The sequence below is a fragment of the Parus major genome, chromosome 1 (assembly GCF_001522545.3).
Source record: "Parus major isolate Abel chromosome 1, Parus_major1.1, whole genome shotgun sequence".
Lineage (NCBI taxonomy): Eukaryota > Metazoa > Chordata > Aves > Passeriformes > Paridae > Parus > Parus major.
In genome coordinates this window covers 37,811,439-37,831,999 of record NC_031768.1, presented here as the reverse complement: position 1 = coordinate 37,831,999, position 20,561 = coordinate 37,811,439, and the positions used below count along the sequence as shown (strand labels likewise).

Sequence of the window (20,561 nt, the reverse complement as noted above, 5' to 3'; positions counted from 1 at the left end):
TGCCGTGGACACTGCCAAGGCAGGGAATATTTGTGTCATCTAAGCACACTTTTATAAATTAAGTTTGTCTAGTCTTCCTTTCTGTTTCTGCTCATAAGCAATAGTCCTTTCTTAGTCCACCAATCTGAGAATGAAATATTATTTTGCTTTTTAGACAAGTCTGAGTATCCTGTAACAGCAAAATGAATTTTCTACACACTGCATTGCAAAATCTCTTTGTTCTGTTAGTTAAAGATTACATCAGTTTTATTTTTTATTTCAAGGCTAAGTAATCAACTAAACTATTGGGTGTGTCAGCACTGGGGAAAGGATGGACCAGAATGCCTGAAACTGTTCTAATTATTCAGTTAGTAAGTTAATGGTATAAAATGCACTTGGAGGAAAAAGCACTCAAAAGAGAAGCCTTCTAGAGGAAAGGAAGAAGTGGTAACCTAGTGACACCTAGAAGAAGTGTCACCTAGGTGACATAAAATCATGAGAGACAGCATACTAACAAGGCATCAAAAATGTCATGACTTGGCAAACAGAATAAAAATCTTGAATTTGTAAGAAAAAAAATCAAGGATAATATATCTTTATTGCTTTGGTTCATAACAAGCGTACCCTAAGTGTTTCTACTTGATGTATCAAGAAAATTTCAGTGAGAGGAAAATTTGACCTCAAAGATATTATCCTGTAACCTATACAAGATCTAATGCTAACAAAAACACAATCAAGCATAATATAAGACAGAGCTCCAATGCTTTCTGACTCACCTGATGGCAAAAAATTACACATTGTACAGAAGAGCGTAATAGAAAAGGATGTTTGTGGGTAAAATCCTTATAGAAAGATGGTCATTATTACTTTCTGAAGCTAAGCTTCTACTCAAACTAGCATTTGGAACCTCAGAGGGAAAAATGGCTAAATAGTGAGTGGAGTCAAAGTTGAGCATCAGGAGAAATGAAAATTATGTCAAAAAATACAGCTTTTTTTGAATTCTGTGAAAACTGGACATACTGTAGATCTGCATTTTTTCACTGCAGAGAGGAAGAACAGGTTTAGAACTATTAAAAGTTTGGGGAACAGGAAAGTATCAAACCAGGAGTAAAGTGAACACCCCCCCCAGCCCTTTGCTGTTGTGTCATCTTGTCATACAAGGAGATCAAGTTGGTCAAGCAGGATCTTCCTTGAATGTTCGTCTTTTCCTAAATATATCTGTCTACATTCAACTTACAAAAACTAAATTTCATTAGTACCTTTTCTGCCAAATAAAACAAATTCCCAAAGGGAAGAAAAAAATAATTAACTCACACAGCCTTCCATTATGACAATTTTTTCTGATGAAAAACTAAACATGGCCTTGTAACCAGGTCTGTAAGAAGCTGAAAGCAGTGAAAACAGTGTAGTACTTTAAGTCCAAACAGAGATTTGTTAGTTGACTCACTTATTATAAGTGTAACTATATGTATATATAAGTATTATGGATCTACTCCTGATTCCTGCATCACTCCCCACATCAGATGCTGCAAGAGCAGAGTGGTAGGGACTAGGACATTGGGAGGAGACGACGGAAGATGAGACAGGCAAAGGAGGGAAGGCATTTTCCCTAAGTTTCTCTTTACCATTGGCCTTCCTTAGTTCTTAATACCCGAGTGAGTGTTATACTATGTTATACTATGTTAATTGGCAGTAAAACAAGTAAGTGAAATTCCCTGAGTTAGGACTTATCCACAACAGTGCCTCAGCTGGTGTCAGGGCTCTACTGCTCTCTGTCTTCAAGGCCTAGAAAGGAATTCCAGTGGAAAAAAAAATCTACCACCATTTTAAAAATAATGGTTTCTAGAGGTTTCTCACTCAGTGGACTAATGGGGCACGCTTTAAGTCGTTTTGGCTCACATTTAAAAATTTGTTGCTAGACAGTCTGAATGGCTTCCCTAATTACATTCTGACACCTTCGCACATTAACATCACTATCGCTTGTCATGTTACCACATGATAACGCCACATGTCGAAGTCATGGATGAAGAGCTTCTTACTAGACCTGCATGGAAGTCCCTGAATCAGAGTTGTGTTAGTGGAATAAATTAGATGCTTTTATCAAAATATTTAATCCTATGATATACTTGCTAGGATAAACAGAGCATGAAGACTCAATACATGTATCAAGCATACATATCATGCATAGATTAGAAGAGTCTGACTGAAAGTTTTGATGAAGTCATTATTAAACCAATGCTTATTTCCTAAGAGCTCAACCTTTCAGCCTTTAATGAGTACAATTAAATGGAGGCTCTGACTAAACAACTATATTCCCCCACTGCTTTCTATTATCCCAGATACCAAATGACTCAGAGCCCAGGGATTTGGGCTGTGGTGGTGATGCTGATCTGCATTTCTGGCCCTCTTTGTCTGTGCAAAGTGACACCAGCTTCACTCAGGAGACATGACTGTGTGAAAGGGCATCACAGGGAGGAATGATGCACATTGGGAGGCTGATTAAAAACCCTCACAATCCTTTTCACTATCAGCTGTATCTCCTACTTTGAGCAAATAACCTGCTAATGTAAATTTTATTCTGTTCATCAACCCATAATTAACTGCTTTTCATGGATGTTGAAGTCTCAGAGCTGGTAAAGTAGTCAATTGCATAGGACAGCAAATCAATCATAATCCTCCTGCCCCTCTTGCCTATGGCCAGGGACCTGGAAAAACCAAGTGGCTGCTAATACTGCCACCAAAAGCCAAGCTGCCTGGGTCAGGTGGGTGGGTAATGACAGAGTAACTAAACTAGCTTCTGCCACCAGTGAGGGGCACCTTTTCATGCAGTGGCAGCTGGAGTGTCAAGTGAGATGTTCAAGTGTTCTCTTTCATCTTGGTATGCCTTGTTAACATTCAGCCTCCTAAATGTTAAAGGTGTTTTTATCTGTCTTGGGGTGAGGTGGTCCATGGAGAAAAATTGAAATAATTTCACAGAATGATGAGGAGCAAGTCTTTACAGAACTCCCTTTAAAACCATTCTCCAGTTGCTTGCTTTCCAAAGGTGCCTGCAGCAGGAGTTCTTGCTGCTGCAGACTCAGAGGGAAAAGGAAGGAACCATGATCCGTTCAGCCCATGCATTGGGGTTAGTAGGGCATCCTTTCAGAATGGAGGTCTCTTCCTTTGACAACTGCACTAATATATAAAAACATGGGTCACTTCTAATTTAGTTTTAAAAATTTGTATCAAATTAATGATATAGATGTTTACATAAACAAATGGACTTGTAGCTCTGAATGCTTGCAGTTTCCAGGAGTACATAATTTGGCATCTGATTTAGACTCACTTTCAGTTTTTATTTTAGACTGGTGTGAGCATCCTTCCTCCTTCTCCAGATTTTTGTTAAGTGTTTATGGCATCACACCACTCAACAAACTCTGTGGCCATTCTGAACTCTAATCCAGGACATAGGTACCAAATTTCTTGGAAACATTACAATCTCTCATGGAAAATGTCCTTAATGGACTGTGGCAGATCCAGATTCACAGCATACTAACTTAATCCTAATTCCTTCCTTTTGAACAATGGACCTAATGCCACCCAATCTTCCAGTCTAAGAGCAATGCCTTTGCAAATCCAAAGTGTTGTACTCACATAAGTATTTCCCCCATCACAAAAGAACTTGTAAGAGAACCAAAGCCCTTCCCACATTTGGTAGACAAAATTTCAATTCATGCATAAACAAAGGAGTTATTTTGATCATTGCATGCGTATTTTATTAAAACAATGCCTATAAGCAAAATGAGGAAATTTGGCCCCACTGTGAAGTTTCCTTTCACAAACATTAAATTAGGTTCACTTTTAATCTAGCCATGGCAGACATTTTTCACAGTGACATATAAACTTTTTTCATATACTTATCTATTTTAAGAAGGCTCTCAAGAGTAACTTCTGGGTCCCACATTATATGGAAGAAGCCCTTTTAATAAAAACAGGAAATATCTGAGACCTCTCAGCTCTGTTGCTGTTTTACAGGCTATAAATCAGATGATTTTACTGGCTCACTGTGCCAATGAACAGTGTTCACTTCTACTGTAAGGCGAGTAAGGTTTAATACAGATGTAGTCTTGGTATATGGGCCTTGAAGCGCTCCTTACTTTTGAAATGTTGTTCTCTTTGAGACAGAATATCTCTGTTTATATCCTATATGTAAAATGGCCATTAATATGGCAGTCTTTGTCAAACACTCTTTGCAGGTACAGGAAGTAATTAGTCTCATTTAATAAGGTACTGGCCCTAGCAATTGGCAAATGGGTTGATAATATGGATAGAATTAGACCTCTTTTTCCTTTCAGAATGATCTCTCATGACCTAAAACCTCTCTTGCCTACTTTGTAGAATATTTTTAAACCTTTAGGTATCTTTATTCACTACTTCCTTTTCCTTTTGAGACTATTTGAAGCAATATGTAGCACTGTAAATCATGAAAAAAACCTTCTCCCGAATTATGTGCAGAGTAAAATCAGTGATGTGCTGCAAGTGTATATCTGTAGATGATTGCAGATGATTGCACCCATGAGGCATGTGGAATGATTACTAGCTGATGTAACAAAAACCTGAATGCAAAGGACTCAGTACTGTGTGGAAAGTGCAGGTAAGGAGGAAATCTGTACAGGATCCAGCAACAGGGGGGATTCTGGCATATTTGCATCTAGAAAGCACCCTGTTCAACTGCACCAACATAGTCAGCTCTGCCAGATCCTTAGTGTGTCCCTCATAGCAGTTACTGCTGTGCTAAATATTGACCAAAGGTAGATGCACACTCAGATAAACAATGAGATGGAAGGCAGAAGTACTTGTCATATAGCCCTCCAATTCCCAAGACTTGTATGCTCTTATTTAATTCAACAAATATATTTATGCTTTTTAGGTATATCAGATGCAAATACTTCAACAAATACAATAATATGAGAAATAATTTTTACAATTAGTACTGTCTGTTTACAAAAAAAAAAATTAATTTTTCTCAATATTTAGCTTAACTTTTTTTTATACACTTCATAATACTGTCATGCTCTCAGCTACACCCTATACAATTAAACACAGCTAGGAAAAATACAAGAAGAGAATAAAATCAGAAAGAAGAAACAGGCTAGCTGTGAATGTACCTGATACTCTCAGTGGGAGACAGGTTGTTCTAAGATGAAGAAAACATCAACCTTTTTATAGAAGCCCAAAACAAAACCAGCTAAAAATCTGAGAAACTGAAGAGCTTGACAGTACCATACAGGTACAGACAATAGCAAGGAATTTTACTACCCACATCCGCACAGCCAGCCAAGCCTTTCATTCATATCCTTTCTCTTACTTCCACCCAGTCCCACAGCATTCAAAAAATCTTTCAGGCATCCTGAAGAATAAAAGATTCAATTTTACATTAGGGCTCACATTGTGTAAGAACACCTACTTAAGAAGTCAAGTTCTCTGTCTAATTGTTGGAAAGAGCACTTGGGTTCTTGAACTCTACTGAGTTCATGAGGAATTTACTATAGGAAAGCAGGAACTTCCTCTAGCCTCCCATCAGGTGGAACCTGAAACAGCTGAAGTCAGCTCACCTACAAGGGTATCTTATTCTTTCTTCAATATTCCTTCCTCCCATTTCAGAACTTCACAAACAAAAGGATTTGAGGTACTGGGAGCTTAGCTAATTGGTTCACATTTCATTAATTCTTCAGTTTCACGAACAGTTATGTGTTGTGAGGTGCCTCAGGGAGACAAAGATTTAGTTTCAGATAAGCATTGTTAAAGTGAGAAGCATGACTGTAAGCCAAGCTAGTGAATTTTGACCTTCTGCTTTGGGGGATGGGCAGTGTGAGCCCTGGATGAAGTTGTCCCACCCCAAACCCCTTGTGAAGGGCAGCCCAGGAGTTCTGTTTGGGTTTGAGTCCCTGGGGGGTTTCTCCCTTGTTGTGTTTCTAGTGGTCACTGACCCCGAACTCCACTCAAAAGTGGAGACCCTCAAGGGTTCTGTCCTTCAAAACCCATCACCCTGCCTTTGTTCAGAACTCTTTGTCTCTGAATGAGTTTATTCCCGTGCTGAATAAATGATTTCATGAACAGAGGCCCGTCTCTTTTCTGTTCCATGCTGGTTCTCAGTAACTGTAGCTTCCCTGGACATGATCCTGCAGTTGCTGACAACAACAGTTATGAGTGAAACTTTTGCTAGAAATATGTACATTAAAGGACAGAGGCATTAGCTGTAGATATATGCTGATGTGGCCCATGTTGGAAAAATGATCTTCACAAGCATCCTGTGTAAGTATCATGCTATTAATATACATTAAAGGGTGCAGGCACTTGAGAACCTATGGCACAAATCTTCCTGTATCATTGCTGTATCAATGTGGAATGGAGGCAAGTTTTGTAAAGAGAAACACTTGATGATCTACATACATTAAAAGGCTTTTACAGGCTTTTAACATTGTCTCACCATGACAACACAGAGGAATGTGGCTAGGTGATACTGCTCTGTGATGAATGCAAAACTGTTCGTTAGGTGTCCTTATGAGCAGCTATTAATGAAACACTGTCAGAAAAGAAGTCAAAGTTCCAGAGTCTAATTTTGATCTGGTTCTATTTATTTTTTTACTTTTGATCAATATATAGAAAATAAGTTATACTCATGTAATTTCAGATAAAAGTAAACTAAAAGGTAGCGGAAGTAATCAGGAGGAGGAATTAAAACTCCTCAAGATCTTGCAAATTGAAGAAATAGTCTAGAAAAACAAAAGTAGGTATGCTGTTCAACAGAGACCAATGTAAGGGTTTATATTTAAAAATAAAGATATAAATAAACAAATAAAGGATTAGAAACAGTGATGGCAGCTCTTTCAGTTGGACACAAGGGCTGTAATAAATTAGAAAAACATTAATCACCCACAACATGCTATTCTGAAAATGGAAAATATCTCACTGGGATGTAGAAATTTTAACAGAGCTCAAACCCACATAAAATAATGGCTCTTTTGGGGTATTCTGGCAGTACTGCACTTCAACTAAGTGGTGGATCAGCCACCTCAGAATGTCTAGAGAAAGAGTAAGAACAATTTAAGGGATAAAATATAAATATTCTAGCAAAAGACTGAGACATTTAGAACCATATGGAAGGCATAATGAAAGATGCAGATAAGATTTTTTTTAAGGTTTTATCTATGCCAGTAGTGAATAAGGTGAGAAATTATGATCTTAAATTCCATAAAGAAGAAAGATTCAGGTTATAATTTAGGAAAATCTTCCTAAGAGCACAGACAATGAAGCAACACAATCAGTTGCCTGGAAAGATTATGGAGTCTGCTTCTCATCAGAAGGAGATGGTCTAAATTATCTTGACAAGCTATCTTCAAGCCACATTTATCAGTACTCTATAATTATGTTCTTCCTTAAACAATACATATATACCTGCATGGAAACATACATGAAACAGATAAACAGAACACCTCAAAACTAAAAATAGAAAACTTGGGAAATAAATATATTTTATTTATTTAAATAAGTGTCTAAAGTGACACTATCATCTTTCCAACCTTCATCCTTTGAAGTCAAAGCCACCTATAAAAATGGGACCAGGGCATGGCCAAAATCAAGGTATTTTCCAAATATGAAGCTATCTAATTGGCATATTTACAGTATTAAAAACTCTGTAAACTTTTACCTGATTATGACAGTTTGGTCTTCACCCAGTAATAAAATTGTAAAAATCCCTCCTTTTTTCTTTCAAGAGAAGAAAAATTAACAGAAATTATCAAATTCAAATATTCAAAAGTTGTAGTTATATGCTACAAATTAAGAGTTACTAATTATATAGTAGCTGCCAAACTGCTATGCTCTTGTGATTTTTGTAATGATAGATTTGAGGATCCAACAGGACAGGCTGTATCATATCTGCAAATAAAATACCAATGAATGTACAAAAAAATAGTATAAGTACACAGAAAATATTTATTTCATTACTTACTTGTTAACTACACACAAAGGTGCATCACAAAGTGGATATTTATAAAATATTGATGAACTTTCTGGTTATAATCCTGTTTTTAACAATCCTAATTTGAGGAAGCTTATTTAACATTTTTTGGGACAGTTTCTGTGTCTTACCTAGTATTTTAAAGTTTAGTTATCAGCTTTCAATTGATATTCAATTTAACTTCTGGCTACTGTTGAGAGGTGTTATATCCTGCTTACCTATTTCTAGATAAAAACAATTTATCAATTACAATTCTCCTAGGTCTATTACCAATTTCTGACCTTTAAAATGGAATACTCAGAAATACTTATCAATAATACCTGTGATTCAGGAGACCAGATTTTCAGTCTTGTTTTTTTAACCTGTTTTGAAGGCATCCATGGACAAACTATTTCATCTGTCTTTGCCAACCTGCCCCCATCATTAAAAACAAGCCATCCTCCTTTATTAAGAACATTGGGTCTCGTTCAACTCTACTACACATTGAAGATTGTCTAAGACATTGCAACTTCCCTGGTGATCAGGTAGGCAGCTAAAACAGTACCCTTCAAGGCCACAATTTTTTTTTCTCTTTAGAAGATAAGAAGGGTGATTTCAATCTGAGGCCTAATTATCCTGGCAATACCCCTATCTCATCCTCTCCTCCTAAACTACATGGAACTACAGAATGTGAATGTGGATGGTTTTAGGTTCTAGTGTGAAGTCAGCCCATGTTCATCCAGGCATGACAGTAAATCTGAAGGCTGACTGAGAGATCAGACTGAATTATCCTTTGAGATCTACGGAAGAAAAGAATTATAGGAAATTGTTACAATCTATGGTGTTATCCTTCTGACAGTACCGAACAAACAGTACGCATCTGGCTTCCAGAGGGAACAGAATAATGCTTGGCTGTAATCAGGTTTTTCTCCCTTTCTCACAAGAAAAAAGAAATGGCAGGTTTTGTTCATTCATTATTTGGTATTACAGAGTACCTGTAGAAGGACTCTGTGACCTCCTTGTAACTCTCTGGCTCATTGTGTATATCCAGAAACCTGAAAATTCAGGAACTAACTGAAGCAATTTCAGCCGCAAAGGCTTTCAATACTCAAGAAAACTTTTAGGATTTCAGTCATTTAGTCATTAAACCTTTTCATTACCTTCTAATTCAGCTGAAGCCAGGATAACAGTCTGGAGCTCAAGCCAGAAAAATGGGAAAAAAAAAAATCCCCAAAAAACAAACAAACAAACAAAACCCAAAAAAAACCCCCAAAAAACCCCAGAAAACCTAAAAAAAGTATCTAAGTGATGCATCAGAAAGAATTCAGCCTGTGGGTATATGCTATCATTGAAGGTACTTCCCTACCTGTCCTGGAATGAAAATTTACAGCTGCAGGCTCCTTTTGGACCTTAGTCTGCTCAATAAATGTGAAATAACCACAATGTTCTGACAGAGTAACTGCATATTTTAAATTTGGATGTGGATCTTAACATAGCTGCCCATGCTATTGCTACCTTTCCTGCTTTTGTGTTCTGCACTCATTTCCTCATGGGGATGGCACAACACATTGCAGCTGTCAGAAAACATATTCTCCTGGTAACTGCTGTGTTTTGCACAGAACACAAATTGCACCTGTATTGCAAACTTTGCCTGACTCTCAATCATTTTTCTGGCTGATTTTCTGACTTACACAGTTTGGACCAAGATTGCTACAGATACATGATATCATTTTTTCTCCCATCTTCTCTTTAGTAACAAGATGATTATCAAAGTATTTCTGGATTAAAAAAAAAAGATTATTTTTTTAATGGGAATTACTACTAAAATTAGACAAACAGGATTTTATACTCAAAAATGAATCAAAAATAAAACAGAAATTAGTCATCACATTTGCATACGGTGATAATCAGCAATTAACTCCTTATAAAGACATTGTTTAAAGGTATTTAAATCCTGGGATCCCAGGCTATGTAAAAATATATCATAACTGCAAAGCAAATAGCACAGCTTGTAATTCTGGCATGTGCTCTATTTGAGTAGAATACTGATTGCACTTGATGTCTTTTCAGCACAGACATGAACTATCCGTTCCATTCATTTCAAAAACATTTTTAAATGGATACTGAAATGGATTTTACCAGTAGGACAGACCTATCTCATTAAAGCCACTGTAGCCCAGCTCTTGCCTGCTTAGTCCCAGATCTTCAAGGTCCATGCATTTAAATCCAGGTGGGCACTGGTAACCTTCTTCTAGCTCTCTGGAACAGTGGGTGTCTGGGATAGCTAAATTATTCCAGGTTACATTTCTGTGAAAAATACAAAATTAACTTGTTACATAAACTCAGTCGATAGCAAAACTAAATATTTGAAAGTGAGATGACTAAAGTGAAAAGTTCATCAGCTTTTATTTTTACTATCTAATGTTATTTGGTATACACTATTTTCATTAATTAAGGACTTACTGTAAAGGGCAAGCTAACACACTCATAAAACTTCACCCTTATGTAATTACAATACAAATACTACCATCAGAAATTTCATACTAATGCCTAGAGACCCCATAAAAATGAAGACTCTCCAAGAAATGGAAGAATTAACATTCAGCTGCTCCAACTGGTCTTTAATGCAATTTGAAGACAATGTTTCAGGCTCCTTTGCAGATCCTGAGAGTGTGCTCAACTGCAGTCAATCCCACGACTTACAAAGGCATTACCTGTGCTTGGTTTGACACTCCTTAAAAGGATCCTTGTGGATGACTTGTCAGTCACCAGAGTGTTTGTAACCAGCTTTTTGTAACTTGGTCAGGACAGGTCTCCACCACACATGAAGGGTCACAGGAAAGAAGTCAAACCACTACATTTGTAGTGCAATTATTATCTAGGCACTGGTGTGACTGAAACAGACCTGACTTCCTTTTAGGTCAGTCCGATGATTTGGTAGAAGAGGTTAAAAAGTTTGAACTGGTTTAATAAGTTCAAGCTGATTTATGTAAGCGACAGTAGCATTTTAAAATACAAAGATCATGAGACAAGGGCCAATGCCCCAACACAATGTCACAGCATTGGCCATTTTGTACTGCTGTCAGAGGCTGAGCATCACTGGTTTTCCCAGTTCCTCTGGCAGATGTGGTTGAGCTGCTGGAAGCTTTGTCACACTGGACCACGGTGGGAATTTAGGTAGGACCAGAGCTAAAGGCCACAGAAGCTAAAAGGAGAGAGGACAAATTTGTTTCTCTCTATTCTATTAAATACATGCCTGTGGCATGGACACATAAATACGGGTTATCTAAGTACGGCCAAACTTTGGAAAGCGGAAGCTTAGGTAATTGATTCCCCCTAATCACTTACAGTGCCCAGTTAACAATCACAATACACAGTCCTTTGCCACAGGCTGACCACCCCATTTTTCCAGAAGTAGTTTAGTTAAGAGGTAACCTCAGCAAACCACCCCCTCCAATGAGCAGGTCCCTGCCAGGGTCTGCAAAGCAACACAGCACAGAACTTGTGCTGTGGGGCTGCTGGGAAAACCAAAGAAAAGAAAGGTCCAAATAATGCTCCAACTCTGCTGAAGGAGCACACAGCTAAGCAACAACTGGTTTTCTCCCTGCTTGTATTCTCTGATTCAGCATATGAAAATCCTGGTTTTTGGTTCAATCCTAGGGCAATTTCAAATCAGACGTGAAAAACTAATCATGGTGAGTTCTGGTCTGAGAAAAAAACAAAAACCCAAAAACCCCAAAAAACCCAAAAACCCCCAAAAAACCAGTAAACGGCATTCATGTTCAGGTTGGTTTTGACTTCCTGGTTATAGCACAGACTTTTGATAAAAAAACCCCAAAATGAATTGCTGAAAGTTATGAAAAAAATGTTGTAGTATTCACTCTGTTATCCTGAGGAATCAACCCGTGTCTTAAAATACATCATTTTAAATTATCTTGCTTGTCCACAGAAAAGGTGAAAATTTTCAGCCTGCCCTTTAATGTAATTAGTATCTTATTGTTCTTCTGAAAGTCCTTTTCCTTTAATGACTCACAGATGCATTTTGATCTAAACTGGGTGAACAGAAGCTTTTATTACTTTAATTACTTTTAATAACTTTTTTTTTATTGCTTTTATGCACTGCATGGAATAGCATTACATTATTTGAAATCTGTCAGTGTGAAACCAAAACATCTTACAAAATTTTTCCTAGGCAATTATAAATGCAGATAAATAACAATTGTGGCATCTATCCTGTAGTCATTTCTTTATGATACCAGAGAGACATATATATCTGCATGGATGCATACAGACATGTACAGTTCCAGATGGAGTTTTAAAGAACACCCTAAAATTTAGCAATATGTATAACTAAAAAGACAGATATACAAGCATATGTGTATTTGTTCCACCTTTGTAAAACATGCTCAGTGCATGTCACTTATGTATTTCAAAATTAATCTGTTCACCCTAATTCCTTTAAACTAGAAGATGTTAATTCATACCCAGTTGCATGCTTTATGTTAAATTTATGATACTGCCATCCAAAAGCCATTATTATATATAGGATTAACATAAAACAATATTTTACATATATTTTTAGAAATCAAAATTAATTCATTGGCTCAGACAGATTCAGAACCCCAGTTACTGGCAGCTAATGAATTACACATTACAGCTTGCATTAGAAAATCCCTCAAATCCCAAGAGGCCAGCAGTTTGCGGGCATATTATTAAAAGCACTGCTGGCTCTAAATCACTGCAATGCAAAGCATTCATTTAAATGCTTCATTTAAACTTAGATTATTTTTTTTTTAATTTAACCTCCTTTTGAAGGAAAATAAAAAGCTGTCTCCATGCATGGAGTATGATTCAGGCTAAAAATGAAGAATCTCTGCTTATAGTACCTGTACAGATACAGGCCTGTTTGGATCACTGTCACTTGGCAAGTTTTGTTCTGCCTCAAGACAGTAAATAAACATAGACTAGTACACACAGACTAGAGAATATTAGATACCTAGAAGTGACTAGAATATCACCAGATGTTTTCAATATAAGATGATTTAAATTTTATTTCTTCATAGATCATACTCAGTATCAATTAAGTACTGAGATACTGATTCAGCACATAACTAGTTTTAAACATCTAAAAAGTTCAATTAGGCAATGTGCTTAAATGTCTTTCTGAACAGGGTGCCTGGGTAAATTTATGAACAAGAAATAATTCATCCCAATAGACCAGTAATATTTCTATGCAGAGTATTCAGTCTGTGGAGTGCAGCATCAACCCAACAGGCAAGCTGAGAAATTAGTTCTCCACAGGAATGCTAAGGATGCAGAAGGAGATAATTGACTCTACTTCACTTGATAGGCATTCTTCAATAACAAGATTGTTGCTAAAGGCGTAGGATTGTTACTCTGACATGTTTTTAAATGCCTGAAGAATGTTATGATTACATACATATGTACAACACAAGAAGGACCTGAATTGATGTCTCTTGGGAGTACAGTGCCTGTTTTCCATGGCATCTGACACAAAACTGGTCTTTCAACCACCATGTTCTCATGTGAGAACAATCCCTCTTTAAGCACCTTCGATTTATTAGGGCAGTTCTTCAAAGAGGAGTTTTCACACCCTAAGAGATAAATTACTGTGATAGCTTCTAGCTTCTTGTTTTCTGCTAGCCTGACTTTCTCTTCTGAAAACAGAGATGGACAAAAAAAAAGGGGGATATTTTTTATTCTGGTATTTAATTTATTTTCTAAGATACCACCAAAAAGCCATTCTAACTTAGAAAGCTCCTTGTGTAGTTTTCAGATCTAGAAAATCTAAAAAAAAAAAACCAAAAAAACCCAAACGAAAACCTAAGAAGTATAATTATTGATAAGGTAATAAAAAATCATTTCAAATGCTTGATTAGGAAAAGAAGTTAATAAGTAAAAATTACTTAACTGGAGCTGAAGAATTTTGTGTATTTGTTAAAAGGAACCCTATGTCTGTCCGTCCCTGTACAAAACCAGGCACTTCCCAGCTTCCGACTGGAGAATTACTGCATGCTAAAAATACCATAGCAGACATAAAAAATGACTTGTAGATCATGAAGCAAAGAAGTAGCAACCATGCAGCTTCCAAAGAGGGAGAAATATATTAAATGGGGCTCAGAGGAATTGGCAGCGTGTTCTGTGCTATCCATTTTCATTAGTGACCTGGGGGACCCTATGAACCCAGCTTCATCAAAATCACACCAAGCATATGATGAAGGATAACAAAAACCTTTGAGAACAGAGAAAGATTATGCAGTTCTGAAGACTTTAAAGGTTACTCTCAATAACTGTGATTTAATGTCAAGCAACAAATTCAGAAAGTGATAGAACCTAAACACAAAATGGACACTGATGTATAGAAAGTATTAATACAGAAAAAAGCTTAGATCAGATGACTGATAAAAGATTTTTTTTTTAGATATCAAGAATTATATTTTTTTATTATGCTAGACATCTAACTCTGAAAGTGCAATTCTGAAAAAAGAAAAAAATCCATTCCTATATGTTTCAGAAGAGATGCTTCTGCTTTGCCATATTGCCAGAACAAGGGAAAAGCACCAAGCTAGTGAGACTCTAGCAGTAAACTTTAAATAAATCCAGACAACTCCACAGTACACAGAAGTAGTTCCTGATGCTCAGATTAAATGAATGTTGGGCTAGGATCTCTCAATAAATGCTTTCTGATGAAGTAATAGTGTCTTTCTACATTGACTTTAGACAAGTTATCTGATGAATATTAATGCACTGCTCTCATACATATATAGGTCAATGATATGTAATTAATTTGTCTTTATTCTGAAAATCAGGGTGATTTATTACCATGAAACAACTTCCCTACACAGTATGACACACCTATTATAGTCCATGAACTTATTTTTTAAATCTTTAAATTTTATCTTATATCAGTATTTTACAAAATGAATATAATTTACAAACTGAGTTCATAGTATGAAAGTAAAGTCAGTTGTGTCATGAGCATTCTGATTTTAACAATGTTTCGGAGCCTTTTTTTGTAACAACAAAATGTAAAAGCAAAATATATATAGATATATACTAATGGTAGTGGAACCTCTCAGGTCAAAAATCAGATATAGCAAATGCAAATTGCTAGGATAGCAAATAAAAACTTGTTTTTTACAAATTTATTTCTAATTTATTGAATCATACTAAAGAACAGATTTTTCACACCAAATCCACAATAAGTTGTTTAGTCACCAGCACTTCGCATTATCGATTTAAAGCTCCCTCTCACAACTGAGTCCATCCAAATAGCCAAGACTTGTAACTCAATTTTATTTTTCTCATACTGATTACTGGTGCCTCTGGGATGCCTCATGGTAGCCCTCTTAACATTTAGATATCTAGGAGGTTGCTGGTCTCTCAGAGCCCTGCATCCTAACTTGAGTGTCTTGGATATGCCTGCACATGGCTAAGTGCATCAAGTTAAAAACCCTTCAAATTAAAAAAAATGACACTTCCTATGATCAGCCAAATCATCAGCCTTAGTTTGTTTTCCCCTGTACCTCCAGACAGTTACAGAGCACATAACCTTCTTCTCCAATCAAAAGACTTTCCTTAAGGAAGATAATTTATAGAATGAAAAAGAAAAAAAGAATACTCATGGCATAACTATAACTAATGGCTGTAATTTTATACCAATAAAAATGAGAAAATCTGTGATTAAGATTCTTATGACAATATTATACAGAAACATTGTGCAGAAGGGAAGTTTTAAATTACTTTTCTAATTAGAACTTATCCTCTTAAAAGCTCAGATAGTTCATGGCAATTACTATACACCTGATGATACCATTGGGTAGTAAAAAATATCAGAATTTTTATTTAGTAGTGCAAGTTACATTTGTTTTTAGAAACTCTGGGAACTTGAAACATAGGAAGTCTAGATGAAAAATTGCTTGCTTTTTACCTGATTTCTTGCAAAAAGTAACATGGAGAAAGGTTAAAGTTTATTTGTTGCATAATGACCATAAAAACAATCTAAGCAATTTTAATTTGCTTAAACACTTAAAAGGATTTACACATCCTTTTAAATGTGTCTCTTATTCCCAGAGCCATATCTTAATTCTTAGTGTGCTCATCCAATCAAGTCCTTTTCCTTCTCTAAGTGGGAAACTGAACATACAACTGCTGTTAACAGATGGTTCCTTCTTCCTTACACTAGCGCTCTTTTTACAGGCCTAACAATAATAACAGCTGCCCCTGCACAATTGTTAGAATAAAAATAATAATATTGTGCTATAATAATTGTAACATCTTTGTGTCTATAATGAAGATTTCTATTTACCATTTTCATAATTATTAGCCCATTATGACCTCAGCTTAGCAAGGACAATATTAATGAATAAAACACTGATAATGATATTTCTCAAATTTGCAGTAGTAGTTAATCATTATGATTTGGCATAATTTTTTCAACATGCATGCAGTGTGAGCGAACTTTCCTGTCACTGTAGTCAGACACATATGTAATTGTTACCTTCAGTGAAATGGCACCATACTGCAATTGACTTCTATTGATACACCTTCTATTTTGTGGAGAAAGAGATGGCAACTTAGAACCATGCTGCTGCTGGTGTCATTACAGGCTCTAGAGAATCCAGTAACTGTTATCCAAAATCAATGGTGAAAGAAATTTCAGAGACTACCTTTCTGGTTTAAGGACTACAGATTTCTTTAGGCACAATTCTTCCTCTGATATTTTATAATCTTAGCATTCCTGAGGGTCATTTTTAAATGTTATGTTTTACTTTTGGTCAAATTTAAATCTAAAGTCTCATGTACCAAACTTTCAGAGCCAGTTTCCTGTTTTCAATTCAACAACAAAATCAGCGTTATCTTTTAAACTGAAAGTGTGAAAACTTCATCCATATTTAATGTTCCTGATAATTATATCTGTAATTATAACTATAAAGCTTTCAACTCTTTCTGGTAACAGATTGTTTCTTATATCTATTCATTACTTTTATCACATTAAAAGATATGACAGGGCATGCTTAAGGACTCATGGCTTTACAGAAAACATAAACACAAAGCTTAAGCTTTGGCAACATTCCATATTTTACATTTTAGCTTGGCAAACACAGATTCTACTAATCAAGAATTAGTAACTAAGGAGAATATCAGACAGCATCTGCTAGGGATAATTATATTCAAATCACCAAGCCCAAATAACTGAAGGCATCTCTGCTATTAATTTTTAATAAATCTTGAAATAGCAGGGAAATTCCTGAAGAACGCTAATGTGCCATTAATTTTTAAAGAACGAGAAGCTCAACTGCTTAGCCTGACATCAAGCAAGACAAAAGAAAGAGCAAGACAATAAAAAGTCTAATTGGTAAAGAGTAAAGAACATTAATGGAATAAATGGCAGCCAGAATGGATCTAGAGAAAATAATTCTCATTATAGTAACATGATTTTTATAAGATTAAAGATTTGTCAAATAAAATTGCCTAGCTTGGACTTTTTAAAGCAATTCATTCAGTAACACATGACTCATTAAAAAGTTGGCACTATATAATATCAATAAAGCACCAGCTAAATGGACTGAAAACTGATTAACTGACATGTCAAAAAAGTACTTGCCAGTGAAATGATCACCATGATCTACCAGAATCCATGAGGGAGAAACATGTAAAATTAATAAGGATAGAAACATAAATAACAATAAGGCATTATGACAAGTTATCATAATTACTTGGTTAGCTTGATCAAACAACCCAAAATGTGCTTTAATACAGCCAAATGCAAAGTTATAATGGCAGGATCACTGAAAGCAAATCTTGCGGCCTACAGCCTGTGGATTAAAAGGGATAAGAGGATGGAAATACTGTGTTATAGAAGGTAAGTGCCACATAAAAGTTTGAGATGAGGGGATAGAATAAGGCATCTTCTCACAATGGTCCCATTAATATCATGGCAAGGAAAAAAGCGCTTCCCCAGACTGTACACACAAAAGCAATAATGAATTAATGTTCCTCTCTGTATTTATACAAATTATGATTAGTATTACATATATATATATATATATATATATATTTGATGCCATTTTAATATTTGAAAAACTGAAGAAGTCATAGAAAAAAAATGAAATGACAACACTGAAGAACATGGTTTGCAGTAAAATACCTAAAGAGCTACATAATGTAAGTTCATTAAAAAGGATATTGAAAGGTGCTTCAATTGTTGTAAATGGATTCACACATCAAAAATAATAGGAATTAAGGTTCTGTAATCTGGCATAAAAAGTATAATAAGAATAGAAAGCTAACAGTTGAAGCCAGACAAATTAAAAATAATGAATTAGGAACATTTTTTAACAGTGAAATGGTTTTTATAAGAAACAAAAAATTCCCTTGCGTATGATTCCTCTTCTGCAAACTAGTCAGTAACAGATACATACCTAGGAGACACACTGGAGTCAGACATAAGCTATAAGGTTTCACAGAAGGGAAGCAAATTGAAGTCTGATTAGAGGATCTAATAGTTACCTTTAATTTTAAATTCAATATATAGATACTGTAATATTTTACTGCTGCTAATATACTTTCTTTCAGTATTTTTTCCCAAGGTAATTTTTTTTTTTAATATCTTGCAATTCAATTTAGATCTTTTATTCACTATTTATTCACTTTCAGGCATTGTATTGGGGGTTTTTTTGCCAGTTTTCACAATCTTGTAGTGTCTAAGTTGGAGTCTGTGGATGGAACTTGGATATTCTTACCTCTTTTTGAAATAATTTTACAAGCAGAAAGTTATCTACATGTTTATTCAACAAATTAAAAAAAGTAATGGTCTTACTTTCTACTCCTGCCCATACTCAGTAATGAGGCATCATTACATCACACTGCCTATTACGTGAGGCAGCAATACTGAGTAAAGTTTGGTTTGATTTTGATTGTAGTATTTTTTAATTTCATATATGACCTAAGTTAGGGTCTAAAAATGTACCTCTGATGTTCCTTCTATTGCTACTCACTGCACAGGAATTTCGAACAGATTCAGATTAAATCACCAACCTTATTTCACACTTCAGGGGGCAAAAGTTCAAAGATCCAACACTTCTTTGCTGAACCCCTAGAAGGAGCTACAGAAGTAAAGACTGCAACTCTGATATCCTGACTTTACCTTACCTCATTTTAGCCAATGAAGATAGAAATAAATCTCCAGAGGTTTAAGGTCAGCAGGTTCATCTACACTCCTGAGGGCACCTTTCTCTCTCTGACAGCCAGAGAAGAAATTCAGGGCATTTAGGTTCCTAGCACAGGTGCTAAGATCAAAGCCAGATGATTCTGTCCTCATGGCAGATCACTTTTGTCACACAAAGGCAATAGTGTATTTGCCCAAATGAAAACAGGATGGTTACAGCTACTTGACAAATTTGACAAGTTATTGGTTTGATCACTTGTTTCTAGCATTAGAGGAAATTAAATTCAACTTACTCAGCCATTACCCTTCAAAGTAACTAAGTTGCTCAAGTTCACCACAGAAAAATGAGTAAAAGAAGAAATATATCCTATGGAGAGTGCTGAAATGTACATGCAGACACTAGAAAAAAAAGCTCAAAAAAAGAAAATTTCTGAAGTTCCAGTATGCATTTGTTTATAAAGTAGCATGCACAAACCATACTATTTTGAGATTTCATCAAATTCCACATGACATAACAACTCTGACACCCCATTTTTGTGACTGCAACAATCAGTCACGACAGAGCTGAATTCAAATGGCAATTGAGTGATATGTATGCTAATGCAAAACTTGTTTCAGAGGAATCAAAATAACATGAATTAATGGCATTTACACAATGAAGGAGGCTGTCACAAGTGCTTAATATACATGAAATAAACAAGAAGAGTTCAAATCTATCTAGCTTGCATGAATCTGCATGTCACTGAGGTATATTAAATTAGACTTATTTACAAGCTGAAGTGATCTCAAACATATAGTACTATTATAATCCAGTACAGTATTTATTTATAGAATTTAAAAGTAAAAAACACCTCTCTTCTCATTTAAATTGCAAAGTCATAAACTGAAATGTATGAAACAATCTAAGCTGAAAACTGTATCCAAGTTGATTTTAAAGTATGTTCAGGACCATTTCAAAATCCCTAAGGTTACGTATCAGACTTCGCTGGATGAAATACAGAAAAATATCTTCTAAGATGCTGTCTAACCACTATGGGGAAAAACATAGGGCCAATAATCTGCACTGTAGGGTTTGAAAATCCTACAATCCAAGGATGAAGTCCATCTGGGAATTACTTCCATCAAATCTTACAAGCACTTTTGGATGCCTCACAAAGCTGCAACCAGTGAGTGGGGAAGGTTTTCTTGACTCCTTCTTTGAATCACTTCACCATGCAGTTTTATCTCACTAGACTTTTCCCTTAGGCACCAGACAGGGTGATCTTCAGCATGATACAAAAATACTGCCCTGAATCCAAATCTGAACTACATGCAAAACCAATTCCTTCCTAAAGGTTGTGTTGCAAAATGTCAAGACCATACACAGGATGCCTTCATCAAATGCATTTACACACACCAGTCACAAACATC

At 35.8% G+C, this 20,561-nt stretch overlaps 1 protein-coding gene across 5 annotated transcripts in view; it reads right to left on the bottom strand.

Moving 5' to 3' along the window:
• The window catches only part of NALCN (sodium leak channel, non-selective), a 230,516-nt gene that overhangs the window by 169,614 nt on the left and 40,341 nt on the right, over positions 1 to 20,561 (bottom strand). For all 5 annotated transcript variants that reach the window (XM_015639136.2, XM_015639156.2, XM_015639165.2 and 2 more), the window contains one exon: positions 10,113 to 10,267. In XM_015639136.2, the coding sequence (XP_015494622.1) occupies positions 10,113 to 10,267 (155 nt within the window). The remainder of the gene's footprint in view (positions 1 to 10,112; positions 10,268 to 20,561) is intronic.